Source organism: Pogoniulus pusillus, chromosome 11 (genome assembly GCF_015220805.1).
Source record: "Pogoniulus pusillus isolate bPogPus1 chromosome 11, bPogPus1.pri, whole genome shotgun sequence".
NCBI lineage: Eukaryota > Metazoa > Chordata > Aves > Piciformes > Lybiidae > Pogoniulus > Pogoniulus pusillus.
The window spans coordinates 13833598-13856083 of record NC_087274.1 but is presented as its reverse complement, the minus strand read 5'-3'; the positions used below and the strand labels follow the sequence as shown (position 1 = coordinate 13856083).

At 50.2% G+C, this 22486-nt stretch overlaps 1 protein-coding gene across 3 annotated transcripts in view; it reads left to right on the top strand.

Annotated features, from left to right (window-relative positions):
- GAS7 (growth arrest specific 7) overlaps positions 1 to 22486 on the top strand; it is a 110957-nt gene that overhangs the window by 20088 nt on the left and 68383 nt on the right. For 2 of the 3 annotated variants that reach the window (XM_064151128.1, XM_064151130.1), the window contains exon 2: positions 20259 to 20382. In XM_064151128.1, the coding sequence (XP_064007198.1) occupies positions 20259 to 20382 (124 nt within the window). The remainder of the gene's footprint in view (positions 1 to 20258; positions 20383 to 22486) is intronic. The other variant, XM_064151129.1, reaches the window with a different exon arrangement.

Genomic DNA, 22486 nt, shown 5'->3' with positions numbered 1-22486 from the left:
GTTTAAACCCATTTTTTATCCCACCTATCATGGATGGGAAAATCATAGAATCATAGAATGGGTTGGGTTGGAAGGGACCTCTGAAGCTCATCCACTCCATCCACCTCTGCGGTCAGCAGGGACATCCTCAACTAGGTCAGGTTGCTCACAGCCTTGTCAAGCCTCACCTTGAATACCTCCAGGGATGGGGATTCAACCACCTTCCTGGGCAACCTGTTCCAGTGTTCCAGCACTCTCATGGTGCAGAACTTGTTCCTAACATCCAATCTAAATCTGCCCCGCTCTAGTTTGAAGCTATTGCCCTCATCCTGTCAGTGCAGGCCTTTGCAAGCTGTCCTTTTTTTCAGCAGCTTCATGATGTTTCTGAGACACTCCCCTCATTCCTGCTCTGCATTAATTGTTTGTTTCTTTGTTTCTTTGTTTCCAGGTTATATTTTTTCCTATATATCTGTTTTTCACTCTCTTCTGGACCATCCAGCTTGTTCATATCTTAAATAGTGAACCTCAGAGTCTGACCACTGCTCCACATGAGGTCTTACCTGGTCCATGTCTCTCAGGCTGCTCTCTTGTTTTCCTTCCCAGGAAGATGTTTGTCTCTCCAGGAGAGTGTACCACTGCTGACACCTCTGTGGCCTCACTCCTACCCTGGGGCCAGTGTTCCATCATACACAGATGATCAGATTGGTTCAACAGATCTATCCATGACAAAATGCTGTAGGCTTTTCATTATATCCTTGTTGTCTGCTCAGGGTCTAAATATTTTGTTGATTTATTTTTCTAGGAACTGGACTTCAAGTGTCTGTTCCACAACTCCATTTCATGGAACCACAGAATCACAGAATCTTAGAGGTTAGAAGGGACCTCCAGAGATCATCCAGTTCAACTCCCCTTCCAAGGCAGAAGCCCTTAGGGTAATTCACACAGGAATGCATCCAGGTGGGTTTGGAAAGTCTTCAGAGAAGGAGACTCCACAACCTCTCTGGGTAGCCTGTTCCAGGTCTCTCACCCTCACTGTAAAGAATGGGGAAGTTTCTCCTCATGTTGAGCTGAAACCTTCTCTGTTCCAGTTTGTAGCTGTTGCTCCTTGCCTTATTGCTGCTGACCACCGAAAAGAGTTTGGCCCCAGCCACTTGGCACCCACCCCTCAGATATTTGTATACATTGATCAGATCTCCTCTCAGCTTTTTTTTCAAGACTAAACAGCCTCTGGGCTCTCAGTCTTTCTCCATAGGGAAGATGCAAGTCTCCCCATCATCCTTGTGGCTCTCCACTGTACTCTTTCCAGTAGGTCCCTGTCTCTCCTGAACTGCGGAGCCCAAAACTGGACACCGCATTTCCTTCTTTTCCTATGTCCCCAGTCATGCACAGAGCATGTGTTGCCCACCCTTCTTTTCCACAAATGCTCAGAGGTGTCTGACAAATGCTCTGAGATTTATGAGCCAGTTCTTTAGAATTCTGAGGATGAGTTTCTCAGTCTCAGTGTCCTTCAACTTACTTCTTCCCTACTGCAGGCCAAAATCCTTTGTTCCTAGTCTGAATGTGGCAGCCACTTGGTCATGGATCACTTCTTTATTAACAGATGACTCTTTGTTGAAGATATGGAGCCATGGGTACCTCCTCTTATCTGCTGAACTGCAACTGCCTCCCCTGCTTGGTCTTCCCCTTAATACTGCTGCATTTGTAGAACATTTCCTGTTACTGTTAATGCTTCTCTGCTGATTTTATCTACTTCTGTGCCTGCCTACACTTCTGTATTTGTCTTAAGAGTAACTGGCAGCTTAGTTTTCATTTCAAATCAATATAAAAGGTTTCTTTCCTTACACACATAGTGCCAGGGACAAAGGGTTCCCAGGCCCAGTGACTTCTGATGTTTCCATGTCATAATTATTACAATTCACTGCTGCAGTAAGAGGTAATTATATCCTGTGGAGGTAAGAGGAAGATGTATATTGAAATGCTTAATTTTGTAAACAAGATTAACTTATTGGATGCAGAACAACCAAGCAGATAGAGTTTCTGTCCCTGCTTTGAGAGACATGGCTTGGTGATGAATCCTGAGCAGCTCACACACTGGAAATGCATCCTCGTTGCAGGGTAGTCCCAGGGATGAAGGGGTCAGCTTTCCTCCCAAGGAGCACATTCAGTTCCCAGCTCTGCAATAAGCTTTATCTGTAGTGGGCATTAAGTCATAGAGGCTTGGTGCCTCTGGCTCCCTTCGTATAGCTACAGTAACTCAAAGCCAAAATTCCATTTAAACTTGGTTGTTGTGGCAATAAGCAGCTGCTGTGCTTGCTCATTCTGTAGGCAGCACACAGGCTGAAGCTTACTTCTCTTGGAATGGCAGAGGTTGTGAATTGCATGGAAATAAGATATTTGGGGGTGAGTTCAGCACTGAATTCTGTACTTCTGTGTCTCATCCCATGTCAAAGGGTAAGAGCATGGCCATAGACTTCACCAGTGGTGCATGACATGGACTGGCAGTTCTTTAACAGAAGAGCTGGGCAGGGGAAAGCAAGGGGACCGTTGGTGGTGTGTCAGCTCTGCAGTGTATTACCTGACCCACTGTTAGGACCCAGGGAAGTCCTGCCAGGAGCAACCACTGCCTCCTAGCACAAGTTCTGCATTTCCTGCACAAATCCTCAAAGTGATGGGTGACTTGGCATAACCATGCTTTAACATTGGCCTTGCTTCTAAGAGCTTCCTCCCTCCTTTTTGCTGCTTAGACAGATTAGAGGTGAAGCAAAAATGCATCCTCACAGACATGCGAATGGAAGCTTGAAATCTGGGAAAAGCCCAGAGGAGAATGGAGGGCCTGGGAGGGAAATCTGACAGGCTTAAAATGGACAGGGAGTTGATTTCCTCTAAAGCAGCGTTACTGGGCCAGAGGAGTGAGTGGGGAAAGAGCGCAGGGGGCAGTGATTCAGTGACAAACTCTGTTCTTCTGAGAGTGCTCAGTTACTGCGTGGGGCGAATTCAGATTCATCAATAACTGTTTCCAGGGATTTCCCTCCCACTGGCTGCCTTGTTTTGGGCTGTTTTCCTCTACTTGCATTTTTTCCAAGGTGAATATCAACTTGATATTTCCTGTGAGCATTCCTGCCGGCTCCACTTTGCTGCATGCCTCTGTCCTGGCTGCAGCTGATGAGGATCCCTGTCCTGGACCTGCTTGCCTGTGCTAGCTCCTGGCACATCTACTGAGGTCTGCCTTTGTCTCTTCAGTCCTTTCTACCATCTCCAGTGTGCTGGTTTAATTGTTGTTCTTGTATATGTGCCATCCCAGGGCTACATGCACAGATGTGGTGACCTGGATATTCTCCTCCTGAGATGAAATGTTTGTGTGGTGGAGTTTCATTAAAAAGAGATGAAGTGGGCAAATGAGATTCGAGTTCCCTTTAGTGTGCAGAGGGCCGGGAGCAGTAGCTCTGAGGACATGAAACTCATGTTTTTCAAATGCTCAAAGGTATGCCACTAATGAGAAAGCAAAGATGAACAGACTCTTTCATGTCAGCAGTGGTATGATGAGGCATCCCTGTTACCAAGGAGCAGTCTGTTGACTGCTCACTTGCAGACCTGGGTAGGTGGCGTGTGGGAGAGAGATGCAAGTGTCGTCTGCGGATGTTGTCCTCCAAGGCCAGAAAGGGGAGTGAAGCCTCTGTGCAGGAGTACTAGAGAGGGGCCAGTAGCTACAGAGAGCACTTTGTGCTGCCAGGGTTGATGTGAACCCCGTCAGTCCTTCCTGGGAGTGGCAGAAGCTGCAGAAGGGACAGGAGAGCACATGGCTCTGGCACAGCAGTGGAGCTCCTCTGCTGCTCTGCCTGTTGTGGAACTTCTTCAGAAGCAGCTGCTGGTGCTGCATTAACTGTATGTTGCATTTGCACTTTTTTCCATTCCTGTAATGGGAAGAGGCTTGTAAACAAATACAGGATACTGTGGTGTCAGCAAGCAACTGCTGGTGTTGTCCAGACCTTCCTGCGGGAGGGAGTCAAGGCAGCCAGGCAGAGATGCATGCGGTCATGCTCAGCATGTCCTGCCTGAGCAACCACCAGCATTGTCAAGCCTGAGAAGGCTGGTTTTCCACAGTGTCATGTCAGTCCTCCATCGGGTACAAAGGTAGTCCCCTGCATTGCATTTTTAGAGCAGGGGCCACTGAAAAAAAAGCTGCAAGTTCAGCAAGCACTCATGTCAGCAGGGACGCACCCACTGAGCCTGACAGGAGACCTGGGACCCAGCTGCAGGGGTTGTGCACTGTAACACAGAGCCCTAGAGCTGCCAGCCATCCCTTTGCCACCTTGTGTCCCCAGCAGGAATAGGCACACGGCCTGGTGCTTGGCATCACACCAGCCCTGCTCCCAGCTCAGCTCCGACTCCTGCTCCAGCGGTGGCTGCCTGTCTGGTGATGGGCAGGCAGGGTCTGGGGTAAGCCATGCCTCCGTGAGGGGCCCTGGCTGGGGTTCAACAGGCTTGCTTGGCCTCGTCAAGCTGTGGGAAAGCCTTCTTCCCTTGCCTTTTGTTTGCTCATTTGTTAGGAATTATAGCAGCAGCAAAAGGAAAAAAGAAGCCTGGCGTGAGCGTCTGAGCGCAGGGAGGGTTACAGGCAGCAGCAGCAGCAGCAGCCACATTCCCTGCGCCTGAGAGAGATTAGGGGGGGGGGGGGGGGCGCAGGAATGTGCATCTGGCAGCACTTTGTATCTTGGACATTGCATTGTTTTCTCTGCATCCGAGGTTCCCGAAGTTTTGGTTGTGGAGGGCCATTAGTCCAGGGAACATCAGGTCAGGGCTGCATAACACATTTCCTGTGCAGGGAAACACTGTTTGAGAGAAACTTGAGGACGCTTGTAAATAAAAAGTCCTCATCCAGGCTACCTGCTAGGAGCTTTATCTAGGGATCCTGACCTGCCACAGCAACAAAGGGAAGGAAATTTCATCTTAAAATGCAGGAAAATGGATCTGTAATGTGCCAAAATGTTAATAGCTTTGCTTAAGCCTGGGGCTGGGAGCGGAATCTGAATGAGCTATTCCAAATTTATTTTAATTGCATAGATTTGGAGATAATATTTAGGATAAAACTATCTTAGTAGAAATGCAGATTGTTCACGTAAGACATAAGGTTCTCTGGGACCTAGTCCCAACATCCCTCCTAAAAGACATCAGATATTTAAAGACTTTTAGAAAGTAATTAAAGATAAGCACAGTCAACTAGCCCAGATTATTCTTTGGACAATCCCAGAATATTCTTTTGTTAACTTCTCTTGAGAAAGATCACAGTTTCACAGGATGTTAGGGGTTGTAAGGGACCTCTGGAGAGCTTCCAGTCCAACCTCCCTGCCAGAGCAGGACCAGAGAAACTGGAGCAGGTCACACAGGAACACATCCAGACAGGGCTGGAAAGGCTCCAGAGAAGGAGACTCCACAAACTCTCTGGGCAGCCTGTGCCAGAGCTCTGGGACCCTTACAGTCAAGATCTTCCTCATGCTGAGGTGGAACTTCCTGTGCTGTAGTTTCCATCCCTTGCCCCTTGTCCTGTCCCAGGGCACAGGTGAGCAGAGGCTGTCCCTGTCCCTTCCTTCCTGACCCCCAGCACTCAGCTCTTTATTGACATTGATCAGATCCCCTCTCATCCTTCTCCTCTCCAGACTAATCAACCTCAGGGCTCTCAGCCTTTCCTCATCAGGCAGTGCTCCAGTCCCATCAGTGTCCTTGTAGCCCTCTGTTGGACTCTCAAGTTGATTTCTGTCCCTCTTGAACTGGGGAGCCCAGAATTGGATGCAATATTCCAGGTGGGGCCTCACCAGGGCGGAGTAGGAGAACACACCAGCTCTGTAGGTCTAATCAGAAACTCTTCTATGACGCTTTACTTGGTTTTCTGTCTGACAAATATTCTGCCTGCTTGCTCCAAAACGTTTTTGCCAATAGACATTTTTGGCAGATGGCTGCAGCAGAGGTGGAGGTTGCTATGCCGTAGCTTTGCAGCGCACGCTTGTGTGTGCACGTGGGAGAGAGTCTCTGTGATTTAAGTGAGAATCTTCCTAGAGCAGGCCCTGATTATTAGCTGTTGTGGTTGTATTGTGTCTGGAAGGCTGCAGCACACAGCAGTTGAATCACGCTTGTTAAAAAACCATAGTGGTGCATGCAAAGGGGTGCCAGGAAAAGGCATGTCCTGGCACGGCCCCCTGGCACATGGTGTGTGCTTGTGAAGGTATGGTGTGGAGGCATATTGTACCCTTGAGAGCAAAAGTGTCTTTCATAGTGATTTGTACATTTTACACTTTAGTTTTATTCATGTCTTACTCATTTTGCATCTCATGCATGGAGTGGAGAAGTGTCCCAGTTCCATGGAAGCCACAAAAGTAAGTGACTGTTTCCAAGAGCCCTGGCATTCACATCATCTCTGGATACCTGCAGTCCCACCTGGAGCAGGGGCTTGCTGCTGGGGGCTGTTGTTTCTGTGTCTCACTGCTGTGGCTGACACTGGGCCTTGTTTACCTGGCTGCTGTGCTCTGGGTCAGGTGGTGAGCTCAGAAGAGAAGATGCCTGCAATTCCTGGGGGCTGTGGAGAAGGCTGGAGGCAGACAGGCTGACAGGATGCTGCGGCAGGGCTGGTGGAGGGGTCAGTAAGCAGGTGGGCAGCCCCTGGGAGCCTGTGAGAGGCCAAGGGTCCCCTGCCCATGTCTGTGGGCAGGATTTTGTTCTGGGGTTCAGGAGGGCAATACAAAGTGTGGTGCAACACAGCAAGTCCATGCATGTGGTCAAGAGCAGCCCCAAGAGAGCCTCACAGTGAGCAAGGCACAGGTTTACTTCTATTAGTTATATAATATCTACAGTACCTTATATAACTAATATATTACATAAGGACTTTCCTATTTGAGCAGTTACTTCTTCACATTTGTCTTCAGATAAAACCTTTGGCATTTGGGGGGATGGCCATGGCAGCAAGGGGTCTGCCCACAAAGACCAGAGTGGCTTGGGGCTCCTCTCCCAGTTCTTCATGTGTTTGGCAGCTCTCTGCAAGCAAAGGGAAGGATCCAGTCGTGACAGTGCATCTAATCCTCTGAAGCCATCAGTGCTTCCTGGCCCTGGCTGGAGAGAGGGGACACGTTCCCATGTGCAGGTGAGCTTGGCTAGGCTCAGGGCTGTGTCCTGGTCTGCCAAGCTTGTGTTGTGTCAGCGTGGACAGGAGGGAGTTTTCAGCCAGGCTGAGCTTTCCTGCAGCACACGGGCTGGAGGCCCCACATACAAACCTTTGGCATCATTCCCAGATGCTTCATTTCTCCCCAGCCAGCTGCACTCAGAGGGCCATAAGAGCCCAGCAGACAGCCGTGCTGCCCAGCTCCTTGCCTGCTCTACAGCCTGCTGTGGGTGACTTCTCTGCCCCCTTTTCCCCTGCAGCAGCCCAAGAGCAGAGAGAGACTGCACATTTAGGTGGCTGTGGGGACTTTCTATTTTTAACTGTTTCCAGTGCAGAGCACCTGGAGCAAGCAGCTCCCTGGCAACCTCTGACCTCTGGCCGTCCTGCTGGTCTGCCATGCTTTGCAGCCACTCAGAGGGGAATCTGTCCCCACACTGTGCCATTTCAGACTGGAGACAAGCAATACTGCTGCAGCTGGCCTGACCTGGCCTTGTGACTCTTTGGGCCTATGTGGGTGACTCTTACAGTACAAGGTTTGCTCAACAATAGCCCTCTTGTCCCTGGCTGCTCAGGACAACAAAGCTCTTCAGAGCACTTGGCCCTGGTGCTTGGCCCTTCGTACCACATGCTGATGTCAGAGATGGAGCGACACATCCCTCCTGATGCCAGGGCTCCTGCCTCCTCCTGGGCTGCCCTGGCACAGGCACATCCAGCTACCCAAGTGCTGGTGCAGCCTCATTCCCAGGCATTTGCCTTCTCCAGCCCATTCCCACTCTACCAACCCATGGTGTGATAACTCACACCTGAGGAAGTCTTAGGATCCAGAAGAGCCAGCTTATGGCAGCCTCTGGCAAAGCTCCAGGCCTCAATTCCCCTTGAGAGGATGGAGCTGTAACTCAAGTAGCCTATGCCAAACTTTGCTGTGCCCCAGTGAGCTGAGTGTGTGCAGCAGTGTGCAGAGCTTGGGCATAGAAACATGAAGCTGCACTACCATCAACTTGGTGACCCAAGCTGACTGTATTAGTAGGAGATGAAACAGTCCCAGACCTCTGCAGCCTGTATTGTTTTCTGCTAGTTAGCAAATTAGGTGCCACGGTTAACTCTGGAGAGCAAAAAACAACACTACTGAGAGGAACACAAGAGGAATGGGAGAGTGATAACTTCTTGCAGAGAGATGTGGTGGAGGCACCATCCCTGGGGACGTTCAAGGTCAAACTTAAAGGGGCCCTGAACAACCTCATGTAGTTGGAGATGTCCCTGCTGACTGCAGGGGAGTTGGACAAGATGACCTTTGAGGGTCCCTTCCAGCCCAATGCAGTCTGTGACTCTGTGATTCCCTTGATTCTGCAATGGGTTTCACCCCAGACAGTGTTTCTGATTGCTCTCATGCACAGGGGAGGCCCCAAGCAGAGTGCTCTCTCTGTAGGATTAGGTACTTTGATTCTCCACCAATCATTGTCCCTCTGTGTTACTTTTCCTGTGCTCCACTGTGGCTGCAGCTGAGGCCACTTGGGAGATCTTCCCCCTATCAGTGCCAGAGCTTTGCAGCTGCCCAATATGACCACTTGCAGCTTCTTTCACAGGATCACAGGATGTTAGGGGTTAGAAGGGACCCAAAGACATCATCAAGTCCAACTCCCCTGCCAGAGCAGGACCATACAACCTAGCTCAGCTCACAAAGGAATGCATCCAGGCAGGCCTTGAAAGTCTCCAGAGAAGAAGACTCCACAACCCCTCTGGGGACCCTGTTCCAGTGCTCTGTGACCGTTACAGTAAAGAAGTTCCCCTTGTGTTGAGGTGGAACCTCCTGTGCTGCAGCTTCCACCCATTGCTGCCTGTCCTATCCCAGAGAGCAAGTGAGCAGAGCCTGTCCCCCACTCCTGACCCCCAGCCCTCAGTTATAAACATTGATTAAAACCCCTCTCAGTCTTCTCCAGACTAAACAGCCCCAGGTCCCTCAGCCTCTCCTCATCAGGCAGTGCTCCAGTCCCCTCATCATCCTCCTAGTCCTCCCTTGGACTATCTCCAGCAGATCTCTGTCCCTCTTAAACTAGGGAGCACAGAACTGAATGCAGTACTCAAGATGCAGTCTCACCAGGGCAGAGTAGAGATGGAGGAGAACCTCCCTCAATCTCCCCTCCAATCTCATTCTGGTTGTCACATTTCCATGTGTAGCTGGGCTGGATGATAATAGCTGGGAAGGGCTGCTCCAAGGGAGTGAGACAGATTTGTCCATTCAATGGAAGCTGATCCATTAGCACAGAAAGGAAAAATGACCATGTGTTGTCCAGGAGGTGATTCCTGAGCTCCCCATGGGTGGGGATGCATTATTAGACTGTGCATGTAGCCATGGCCACCACCTCCTTGACAGGCTTACTCAGAGCAGACCCCACACCCATCTGGCTCTTTGGGGTCTTTGGCACCAGCTCTGAGGGTGATACTTCACTTCCCATTTCTTGGTTGTTAATTCAGTGCCAAGACTCTACACCCTTGTCAGTGCTTAATACTGTCCCAGGGCAGCACTCACCCTTGCTGTGAGCAGGCTGGCAAGGGAGCTAAATAAGGTGATGGATTCTCAGGAGCACAATGAGAGCTCAGGCAGAGCAAGAGGTGAGGAAGCCACAGCCAGGCTACCTTCTGCAAGTTGCGCCCACCCTGCCACCACGCCTGCTGCTCCCCACATTGAGAGCTGGCACAGGCCTTTTGGTCTCTTCCTTGCTAGCTCCCTCCCCCCAAATCAGGGCTCCCCTCCCATGCACTTTTCCCATAGTGAATCTCACCCCTCCCCATCATTCTTAATCCACCACACTTCTTACCCCTGCCTGGCTTTCCTCTCCTCGGCCAAAAGAATTCGATAGCTGTTGTGAAGCACCTCCCTGACCTGCTGATTTGCCAGGAAGTGAACATTGTCTGCAGTAGGATCTGGCCCAGCCCTGGTGCCAGGGGTCCTATGAGACCACCGGAGCTCAGCTGCAGCTCAATGCTGTGGCCTCCCAGTCTGACCCCTGCTGTGGCTTTGTGCACCAGGCAAGAGTTGAGAAGGGAGAGGACCGAGCTGCACTGAAGTTGCTTGACTATTTCACCTCTGGCTTGACAGCCTCTCTTTTGAAGGGGTTTAGGCAGGATTCCCAGATCAGAGCATTTCTCTTCCAACCCAATTTAGTCTCTCACACAGAACTGAGCCAGAAAACATCATCCAGTCTGTCTCCCTGGGTCATGTATCCTTCAGAAACAATTTGGGTTTCCCCAGCTTAGGGTAGTGGCAGAGGAATGTTTACCAGTCCCAGAAGGCTGATTCTCTGCACACACATTGCAGTGTGCTCTACTACCTGAGAGCAGAGTCCTGGGCACATGCCTGCACCACAGCCAGGGACCCGGGTGGGAGAGGAGGGAGGATTTAAGCAGCTGTGGATCTGTCTGGGAGAGCAGGCTCTCAGCAGGGACAGCAAAGCTGGGTGGGAAGCATAGACACTGAAGTTCAGAGCCAGACGGGAAACAGAGGAGTGTGGAGCTGCAGGAGAGCTAAGGGGCCGCCAGGGCACAGACACAAGGTCCCCTGGTCATCCTCCCAGTCACAGCTGTGGTGAGTTGGTAGGAAGGTGATAGAGATGCCATCCAAGGAGACAGCAGCTGCATGGAGATGCTAAATTTAGTTGGAAGGAGAGGCGAAGAAGGCTTTGATGTGGCACAGAGGAGACTTATTAGAGCAGGGAGATTTTTAAGACCAGGAGAAATGAGAGCTGTCCTACTGGAGTGGCCTGTGGGATCTGTGCTGGGCATAAATCAGCCCATGGCTCCAGCCTGGCAGCACAAGCATCACTCCGAGGTGCCCTAAGCCTTGGCACAGGCAGAGGGGCTGTTTGGGGCTGAGGAAGAAGGCTGGTGTTGCGGAAGGTGGCCAGACACGAGGCCGAAAGAAAAGGAATGCCACTGGCTGGGCTGTGGGGGCTGGAGAGGCAGTGGCTTTGGCAGTGTCTTGCTGTATTTCTGCTGTAGAGGCGGTGCCCACAGGGCCACCCAGGCAGGGCAACTCGTCCCCAGCCGCCGTGTGCCATCAAACTGAGCCCAATGGGAGCTGTGCTGGTTGCCATGACAACTGGAACAGGGCATATGACCCGTTCCACTTTCTAAATATAAATGTGTTTCACACAGTGTATGTGACTCCATGGAAACCAAATGTTGAGCAAGAAAGATTGCATAAAAATGAACAAAATAGAGAATGACTCAAAGTGCTGGAGAGAGAGGCTGTGGGTGATGCTCGAGGGGTTCAGAAGTGCCCCAAGCATTCCCCTTCACCAGGACACGCCCATGCCTAGCCTGGGCAGGATCTGTGGGGCACTTCTCAGCACTGGGACCTCCATGCCAAACTTGGGATGCACGTGAGTATTGCTGTAGGCATCCCTGCCACCAAGGGTCCTCTGTGGACTTCACTTGCTAGCAGATCCTGTTTGCAGCATCAGCTGTGTTCAAACACAGACCTCATGTCTGACTGTACCATGTGCCCCTTGTTTCTGCCTCATACCCTTGGGCTGAGTGACACCTCTGCCAGGTGAGGTATTTACAGGTATTTATGGCAGCTGCAGATAGACAGAAATGTAAGCTCAGGGATGTCAGTACAGAGCAAGCTTTTTCCCACAGGGATGGTCTGGTGCTGGTTTAAGTTCTGATTATTCTCTATCCTTGCACTGCTTCTTGCCAAGAGATTCGGCTGCATATTTTCTCCAGCTTTCTGTCACCTGTGATCCTCCAGCACTGGGCAGGATGCTGCAGGGGAGCTGCTTAGCTGGACTCTGTAGCCTTCCTTTGTGCTGTTAGGTGTGCAGCAGACATGCAGTGGCAGCAGCAGGTTGTGTAGTGACACTGCACTTACCTCAAACCTGTCCCACAGCTAAAGTCATCCTCCTAAGATGCTCCAAGGGTGAACAGATAAGAAATCAGATTATAAAGTCAAGGAATAATTACAATTGGAAGGCACTTCTGGAGGTCTGTGGTCCAAGCCCTTGTTCAGAGTTAGCTCAGGTTGCCCAGGGCCTGTGTTTGTGGTCTGGGGATCGCTTTGCTTGAGCTCGGTTGTGTGCTCGGGAGCCCCCTGGGCTGCAAGCTGCCGGAGCGGAGCGCAGTGTGAGCTAACACCTTCAGGGAGCTCGGGCTTTGAAGTGCACAGATGTTTCCTCCCTAGGATCCCTCTTTGAAGGGGAATGGGGATTTCCTGCAGTTTAAAAATGGGAAGTGGTTTTCCTTTATTGTGCAAAGCTGAACATGTCAGTCATCATGGGATGGACTGACGTGTGTGGGCTCTTCACTCTATTGCTTCACTTTGCTGTGTGAAACCCCCTTTGACTTGCCTTTTTTTTCTATCACTAAGAGAGCATCACGTTGCCAGTGGTCTTCGGAAAGGAACAGGATGAGTTGGACTGCTGCTGAGTTGGTCAGGAAGAGCAAGAGAGGAAAACAAAAGAGAAAGTCAGAAGAGGTGGAGGCACCCCCAGTGCCTGCGGGCTGGGCACGCTGCCCTGTTGTGAGCTGGCTCAGCGGGACAGCAGGTGCCAGGGCTTCAGTGTGCAGCCCATGACTGCTGCCCTTTTTCACACGGAGCATCCAGGATGTCTGACACAATTTACAGTCTCTTCAGACATACTTCTGGATAATCTGTGCTTAATAGGACATAGGCAAAAGACTGTCCACTGGTCAGGAGTGTCACCTCTGGGTCACTTGAGATGCTGTGGGGTGGCTGGCCTGCCTGCAGTGGTTGTTCTCCTCTCCTTGACACTCCTAACTCACTGCCTGTGGATGTGGAAGTAATGAGCCACAGGTAGCAGCCAGGCTCGTGTGCTCTGCCCTAAAAAGTATGTCCTTCTGCCTCTTGTCAGTGCTGGGCTAGGTGAATTAAACCCAAAGATCTGCACTTTCTTCATATGCTCACTTTTGCCAGCCCTCTGGTGCATGGTTTAGTGATACTCTATCTGCTTTGAGATGCCTTTTGCAATTTATTGCTCATTCCTAGTTTCTTTCTGCTGTGCATTTTGCAGGGCATCCTGTCCCTGTGTTTCTGTAAACAGCAAAAGAAACCATTGCTTGCCGTGGAGAATGAGGCCAGCTTGGTGGCTGGATCTTCTTTGCCCCTGCCCACCCCTGCTACAGGGACTTTGATCCTAGGAAACCTCTCAGGAGGGAAGCACTCGTGTTGGTGGGTCTGACTGATTTGAGAGATTCTTGGATCCTTTTTTCAGGCAGCAAATAGAGATGCAGGAGAGTTTCACTAGGATTACATGATCTCTGCTCTGCTCACGTTGTTCAGATTTCCTGTGTCCTCAATGGTGTGTTGCAGACGTCCTTTTGAGGTCCAGATCTGCCTGTACACCACCAAGCAGCAGCTGGTGACACTCCCAAGAGTGACAGTGAGGGGAGTGGCGTTTCCCTCAGCTCAAAGGCGCTGCAGGAGAAGCAAGGTTTGGAAGGCAGAAGAGATTGCTAGTCTACCCAGCCTGAGCTTCTGCACTTTCAAACCAGGGGCTTCAGGGCCCCATCTCTTTGTCTGATTGGAACAGAACAGGTCTTCCAGAAAGAAGCATTTAATCTTGATGGAGGAACTGCAAGAAGTGCACAGCCCCATGGTAAGCCATTCCAGTCGATGCTTATCCTCAGGACCGGCAGCTTCTTTTGAATCTAAGCCTGTCTGCTTTCAGCTTCCAGCCCCTGCCTGCGGCGCTGCCTTTGCTGGCTCCTAATGCTCTCTGCTGGCAGCGACACCTCCTCTCCGCGCCGTCCTTTACCTGCTCACAAACTGTCCTGGCAACAAGTCTCCTAGAAATAGGGACAGGAGATCACAGTAGTAGCAGACTTGCCAAGCTGTCTGAAAACGAGGGGTGCAAGCAGAAGGGCCGCGCTTTCCTGGTGCCATGTGGCTGGGCACAGGCTGTGTCCCGGTGCGAGCCGGGCTGGGGGGAAGGTTGGAAGCCTGCCCGGCGGTGCCAGCTGCGGAGCGGAGCTGGGCTCCTGAACACCATCTGCTGGTCGCTCCCCGGCTCGGTGCTGCGCTGTCTCGGCAGCAGCACCGCACATCGCTTCGTGTCAGCTGAGCCTCATGTTGTCCCGCAGGGCTGTGCAAACATCGTTCCAGTTTGACTGTGCCGGGGCTAGAAGCAGGGGCCGCAAGGGACCTGCCTGTGACTGGGTGGTTTCTGCCAAGAAAAGGAGAGCAAGAAACCCCTCCTGGGCCTCAGATCTCCTGTTTTGGCAGAGGAGGGATGGTGTACTGTGATCTCTGCAGCACTCTCACTCCTGAAAGAAAGCTAAGTGTGACAAAACCAGGAGCTACTTAATCTGTAATGCATTACGGTGCCCAGCCCCATACGCTCCTGCCCCAAGCCATCTATCCCAGAGCCTCCTGGTAGGCTGGTGAGGAGCAGAGGATGAATCCAAGTTTCATTTCTTCTTCTGTTCCTCTCCAGTGACATTTTAAGTTCCTCCTTGCCTCACAGAGCATCAGTTTGGAGCAGAGCTGACTGGAAGTTCAAGTGCGTGTGTGAGAGAGAGTTGCACTGGGACCACTTAGCAGCTCTGGGTTGTCCTGCATCCAGAGGATCTTCCTTTGCAGTCCCCATGGGGGGATGAAAGCCTGCCTAACAGCGAGCTGCTGTTTAGCTTCACACACCTCTCTAAAGCAGAAAGAAGAGATCTCTACATCCATACTTAATACATACCCAGGCAAACCATTTTCCCACTGTGTTTGGCAGTGCTGGGATTTCCCTCCTGAGCAGTCCTCTCAGCTATCATTGCTAAGGACCTACTGTGCTCACAGCACTTCTTTATTTGCAAAATCAGAAGCAAAGGCAGAAGCACTAGGGACTCAAAACTAGAAATAGCAACTGCACAACATAATGCTTGTGTGCTTTGGGGAAGTGATATGCATTTCGTTAGGGACTACAGCTACAGCACTGGCTTCACGTTGGTCTCTATTTCCAACCAACATCTGCTGGTGCCTGCTCTGTACTGTCCACATCTCTCTCTTGGCATAGCCACACAACCATGTACAAGACCTCTGCTTTTTCTGCAATCCATGAGGGAGACCTGAAGCAACACTGAAAATGTGACCCAAAGAATGTTGGGGCAATCGCAGAACTGTCCTCACAGGATGCTGATGTAGACTATGTGAAATGGAGTACTACCAAAGGCTGAACCTAGTGTGGTCTTCTGCTTGGTTTGTGGGACCATGATAGGACCCTATTAAGGAAGAGGGGCAGTGGATTCAGTTCCAGAAGGAAAAGAAAGTTAAGGACAGAAATGGCCAAGTGTGGGGTACAAATGTGTGAAATCCTGTGCCTTCTAGATTCTGGAACAGAACCCAGTGTTGGGCTGTCCCACATTTTTCTCTCTGGGATGACCATGCACACTGTGGAATCATCTAGGCCAGAGATCTGTGCAGTGACTCTGAGGGACCCAAACTGCTGTGAAATTCTTCACAAGCTGGTACACTCCTGCACTGTGTAATTGTTTTTTGTTCATTGTGCTTTTGCAAGCAGTAATAGGGGACCACTAACCCTCTGATGGAGACCATCCAGAGGCTGTCCCAGGATTTGTCCCTGATATGCTGAGGGAAACTGGTTTGAAAGTTTGAAAAATAGCTTAGGGCTCTCCTGCTTTCTTCCTGATCTGACCTTGTCTTCATATGGTACTTGATCCTGAGCCTCTGAATGCCCTTGAGCCCTGGCTTTCTCCTCAGACCCATCTGCTTTGGACAAGGACTGCTTATAAGTAAAGTGCAAGGAAGCACCTCAGGAGTTAGCCCTGGAAACAGAACTCAGTCGGCCTCTACTTGGTTGCTATTGTAGTTACTGTGGGGACTGCACCATAAGACTTACTCTTTCCAAGAGTTCTTTTCTTCCTGATGTTTCACTCCATTAGATGAAACTGCAGAGAGGAGTGTCTCACAGAGATGTGAGGGAAAAGCTCTTCTTCATGGCAGGTCACTGAAGCTGAACAGGACCAGAAAGTTGCTTGCACAGAACAGCTTTTGTTTGTGAGGTCCATGTGATCCAAGCATGTGGCAGTGCCATGCAGCAGTCTGCTGTTTTGCATCACCTGCACGAGCAGTGAGCAGCTTCCAGAGATGGCATGCCTGGGGAGCCTCCAGGGAGCTATTTTCAGGCTTGACTGAGAGTAAAACCAACAAAAGTATGGTGCAGGAGAGTAAGGCTACACTGCAGGTGTCAGGGCTGTGAGAGCAAGTTTCTGGCGGTGCCAGCATATTGCTGAACAAGACTGGAAATATTTAGAGGGTTGTGGGAGCCATGTTAGAAGTGACACTGCACAGCGAAACAAGGCACTGGGTAAAAATCTATATCACAGACTCACAGAGCCACAGAATTGCTGAGGTCGGAAGAGAAGAGACCTTTAAGATCATCCAGTCTAGCCACTCACCCAGAGCTCACAATCCCACTGCAGCTGCTAAGCCACTGCCACTGAACTACATCCATGTGGCTTCTAAACCCCTCCAGTGATGGGGACTCCACCACCTCACTGAGCAGCCTGTTCCAGGCCCTGAGAACCCCCTCTGAGTGAAGAAATTTTTCCTATATCCAACCTGACCCTCTCCTGGCACAATTTGAGCCTCTTTCCTCTTGTCCTGTCACTTGGTGCATGTGAGAAGAGACCTAGCCCCAGTTTGCTTCCACCTCCTTTGAGGTACTTGTAGAGGGTGAGAAGCAGTCAGATAACCCAGAGGTAAAAGCAGGATAGCTTCATTTTTCTGTCACGTTCATGAGGTTTAGTGTTTTTGTCAGCAGGATTCAAAGCTTTCACAGAGATATGTGTCAGAGGCACGTACAGGGAGGTTCTGCCCCTGTGATAATAGCATAAACTGTGCAAGCTTTCTCACATGAACAGCAGAGTGGAACTGGGAATTGATCTGACTGATCCACAGAGAGTTGAGACACAGGGAAAAGGAATAGATGACAGAGATTCTACTGACTGTTTCTGCTGCCCCCCTGATAGTCACAGGCATGCAGAGCCTGAGAGGTGAGTTACAGAATCAGAGTCCTAGAATTGTTTAGGTTGGAAAAGACCTTGAAGATCATCAAGTCCAACCATTCTCTGACTCTACCAAGGCTGCTGCTAAACCGTGGCCCTCAGCACCACGTCTCTGCCTCTTTAAAACACTTCCAGGGGTGGGGATTCAGCCACCTCCCTGGCGAATCTGCTGCAGTGTTTGAGAACCCGTTCAGGGAAGAAGTTTCTTCTCATATCCAACCTAAATCTCCCCTGGGGCAACTTGAGGCCATTTCCTCTCCTATCACTAGAGACCAACACCCACCTCACTCCAACCTCCTTTCAGGGAGTCGTAGAGAGCCAGAAGTTTCCCTCTGTTCTTCTTTTCTCTGGGCTGAACAACTTCAGTTCCTTCAGCTGCTCCTCACCAGAGCTGTTCTCCAGACCCTTCGCCAGCTTTCCTGCCCTTCTCTGAACACACTTCAGCTCTCCTTGGAGTGAGGGCCCAAAACTGAATGAAGTACTCAAGGTACTGTGTGCAGGGGTAAATCACTTCCCTGGTCCTGCTGACCACACTGTTCCTGATGCAGACCAGGATGCTGGTGGCCTTCTTGGCTATTTGAGCACACGCTGGCTCATATCTAGCCAGCTGTCAGCCAGCAACCAAAGGTCTTTCTGTGCTGGGCAGTTTCCATCCACTCTACCCCAGGCTTGGAATGTTCATGAGATTGTTGTGATCCAAAGGCAGGACTATGAGCATCCTGTTTCTCCAGGAAGGTGCTGTAGGACACCATGTCAAACACTTTACTAAAGTCCAGGTGAAAAACTTCCACAGCCTTTCCCTCATCACCTTGTTGTAGAAGGAGATCAAGTCCCTCAAGCAAGAGAGCAGCTGGTAGAGTCCCTTTGTATCTCCTGAGCTAACTTGTTCAGCTCATGCTGGGCCAGTGGAGTATCCCTGTCTGTATTTCTGCTCAAGGAGAGGAGCAAAGACCTGACCCAGCACAGGCTCCATCTGTGCTGCAGTGGTGGGGCACTATTCATCTCCCACTGGGCTTGGGTCCTTGTGGCTGCTATGCAGCTGTCACCTGTCCCTGTGAGTCTACTCTGTGAGGCAGGGAAGCAAGATCCTTCCTGAGTTCAGTGCCTCTCAAAAGCCACTGTAATCAGGGGATTCTGAAACTGACCTTTGGCTCCTGAACCATCAAAAGTCTCTTTAATTCTGGGTTGGAACAGAGCTGGAATTTGACTCAGAGACTGACTGTGTAGGAGAAGGACTCATGATGTGTTCCTATCTGATGGCACTGTTCATATGACTGTCAAGGTTTAAACATTCAGTGCAGGCAGAAGCTGGAACTGCTGGTCCCTTGGATGTGTCTGCTTCTGATTCTAGTGCAGTCACTTCAGACCTGTCCCTTATGTACTGGAGGCATTTCTTGGCTAGAGACTACCTTCCATGGGATAAAAGGTTTCATTTCACACATTTTAACTTGTTCTTTTGTACTTCTTCCTTTGAATGCAATGTAAACAAACACACAGTGCATTGCCTGCCTGGATTGCCGTAGGGGATGTGGAAAGGCAAAGTGGAGCTCTGGATATAAGCCAAGAAGAGGCTGTTGGGTTCATATCTGCAGCCATGTAGGGCTGCAGCTGCCAATCTTTGGGCATGCATCTTATCTCTCTACCTTTGCCTTATTCACTGCTCCTAGCTGGAGGGACCAGATGGGGTTCATGCTTCCAGTCTTGAACCAAGCAGCTGCTGTAATTCTTAAGCTGTGTAGCAACCACCAGAGTGACTTGGCAGAGAGAAGCAGTCCAAGTGATTCAGTATAGTGCAAGCAATTGTTCAGCTTCACCTCTTTCTTTTCCTTGCAGCTGGGAGCCTGCTCTGAGTCTTGCAGCTGAGTTGGTAAAAAGATGTACAGCTGAGGGGAGACTTGAATCCTGACAGCAGTCCTGTGTGTGTCTGGAGGGCCAGTGCCAATGTGATATTTGTCTGCTGTTCCTGATGATCTGGATTACTCCTAGCAATCTGGATGCTAATGATCCTGCATCTGGACGATATGGATCCAGACTGCACTGTGTGTGCATTGCTAATTGCATGCATTGCTAATTTCATGCATTATTAGTCTGTAATCAGCATATTGATAAATTCACTTTAGCACCTTAGTGCTACAGGCCGCATGGCTCTGCAGTATTTCACAAGATCACAGGATGTTGTATTGGCTAGGACCCAAAGAGATCCTCGAGTCCAACCCCACTGCCAGAGCAGGACCATACAATCTAGCTCAGGTCACCCAGGAACACATCCAGATAGGCCTTGAAAGCCTCCAGAAATGGAGACTCCACAACCTGTCTGGGGAGCCTGTGCCAGTGCTCTGGGACCCTTACAGTAAAGGAGTTCTTCCTCACGTTGAGGTGGAACCTCCTGTGCTGCAGCTTACATCCATTGCTGCTTGTCCTATCCCAGGGAGCAACTGAGCAGAGCCTGTCCCCCCGCTCCTGACTCCCAGCCCTCAGGTATTTATAAACATTTATTAAATCCCCTCTCAGTCTTCTCTTTTCCAGACTAAAAAGCCCAAATTCCTTCAACCAGTTTCCAATCCACCTCACTACCTGATCATCCAGACCACATTGCCTCAGTTTAGCCAGAAGGATGCTGTGGGAGACAGTGTCAAATGCTTTACTGAAGCATTTCCTTCTGAACATGTCTGGAGGTGGTTGTGCTGCTGTAAATTGAATTGACCACTGCTTTTACCCACCATGTACCCACATGGAGGTAAATGAGTGCCAGATGCATGCCTGCCTTCTTCAAACACTTGATTATTTTATGCTTTGCCTTTTACTGCTTAATGAGAGCAATCTTCTTGGACAGGTCCAGATGCTCATGGGACATCAAACACAGAGAGGTTTCCTTCCTCTCCTAGAGGATGTTGTGTGGAGCCAGTGCTCCATGGGAAGTTTGCTTCGTGTTCTGGATGAAGCTAGAACAGGTGAAGGGAGAAATGGACTGAAAGTCTTTGATACACTGGAATCTCCTGAATGACAGAGCACTTGGTCCTGTCCCAGATGGGTGTCTGCTTAGACTTCACTTTATTTGGGGACTGATTTAACAGGCTTTTTTGTTGTTTTTTTCGTTTCTCAGCAGAAACCCAGAAAGGCAACTCCTCAGACAGGAGAAGACACCTTGAATGGTCATCTCCCTCCTGGCTGGCAGAGCTATATGTCCCCCCAGGGCCGAAGGTACTATGTGAACACCTTCACAAATGGTAAGTGGGAGCAGGGGCTCCAGTAAATGTTATCCTAGCAGAGTATTGTCTCTCAGTTGATTTTGATGACAAAGTAGGCCCAGAGTCAAAGGAATTAATACAACCCTGCCACCATATGAAAGAAAGTAATTATAAGAAGGTTTAGTGTTCTGATCCTCTGTCATCTTAATTCTGACTTACGGAATCCCATCATGGAGGGAGTTGGAAGTGACCTCTGGAGATCATCCAGTCCAACCCCCTGCTACAGCAGGGCACCCACAGCAGCTTGCCCAGGATCACAATGCCCAGCTGGGCTTGGAAGCTCTCCAGACAAGGACACTCCACAGCCTCTCTGGGCAGCCTGCTCCAGGCTTGCAGCACCCTCACACCGAAGATGTTTCTCTTCATATTCAGATGAAATTTCTTGTTTCTAGTTCCTGCCCATTGCTTCTTGTCCTGTCTCTGGGCACTACTGACAAGAGTCTGGCCCCAGCCTCTTGCGCTCCACAGCTCCTTTAGCTCTTGCTGAGCATTGCTCAGATCCTCTCTGGAGCTGCTATTCTGCAGGCTCTCAGCCCCAAGGCTCTCAGCCTTTGCTCCTCACAGAGCTGCTCCAGGCCACTCAGTATCTTTGCGTCCTCCTCCAGTACCTCCTCTTTTCTTTTGAACTGTGGAGCCCAGAACTGGACCCAGTAGTCCAGATGTTGCTTCAGTAGGGTAGAGTGGAGAGGGAGGAGAACTTGTGCCCACCTGCTGGCCATACTCTTCATGGGAAGACATCTGAGGTTTTTACAAAACTAGAAACACCTCTGCAGTACATCATTTGGAACATAAAGCACTCCTAAGGGTATGATTTTTGCCACATTCCTTATTGCCTTTCCCTTTAGCTGGAGTTGCTTCTGTCTGTCTATGTACCTGCATGTAGAGCAGTTTAGTGGGTGCCAAGCATCACTAAAGCACCACTAGGGGAAAGCAGAGATTAAGCATTGAAAAGATGCTCCTGTCAGTCAGCTTACCCGTGGAGACAAGGGAAGAAATACACATGGCATAGGACAGCAAAGCCACCATTTTCAGTATCTGTCTGTGTGTTTTTTTCCACTGCCATGCTAGTAGAGAAGCAAACTCAGCTCAGTGTCATATCAGCTGATCAAGACCTGTTGGACTTGCGCCACCTGCAGCTCACCTAAGGCTCTGTCCGCCTGCTTCTCTGGTCGTGAGCTCATGACAGGGTTGCAAAAAGGGGCTTAGGACCAGCAAACCCAGAATTGTTTATCAGAAAGAATGACAGAATGACAAGGAAGGGGAGGACAGCAGGAGTTCATCTTGCTCACAACAGAGTCAAAGCCATCAGGAATGAGCACTGGCATTCCTCTTTCTGACTCACTGAGTGCAAGGAGGGCCATGGACTGTCACAATGTGTGGTCCATCCAGGGACTGATGGACTTTATTCCAGAAGCCTTTGGCCTGGAACTTGGTCAGGTCATGGTTTATGTGAGTTTCATGCACTGAGATCTCGCAGGATCCTCCACATTGCCACGAGACACTGCCTGCATTTCCATGGAATCAGGCACTCAGTTCACCTGGAAAAGACTTTCAATGGCACCTGGAGTATTGCATCCAGCTCTAGAGCCCTCAATACAGGAAAGACGTGGGGACCTGATGGAGCAGGTTTCTCATGCTGGACTCAAGAACCATACATTTCTGAGCCTTCCTCGCTTTGCATGAGGGCTGTAGCCTTTTGTGAGGCAAGAGGATTCTCCTGCAGAACATACAAAGGCACTCTGCTGTTACAGTTATTGGGGGGATCTACTCCAACCTGTAACATCTGCCCCCTCACTCCTCCAGCTTAGCTGATGTCCCTGCCAACTTTGGTTTCTCTCCACCTGCTCAGTTGGAATCCTGCTTTTTACTGGTTTGTTGATTTGACGATATTCCTTGGGAGTATTTTTGCTCTAGCTGGGCTATATTGTATGGCCATATTCATGTCCCAGATAAATGCCTTTGCTTCCTCAGAATAGATTATGTGCCAAAGAAGTGTCACCTAGGATGTCTTCTAGGCCTCAGACAAAGCATAACCTCCAGGCCTTTCTGTTGCAGTGTGTGATGAAGCCTCATCCAGCCCCGG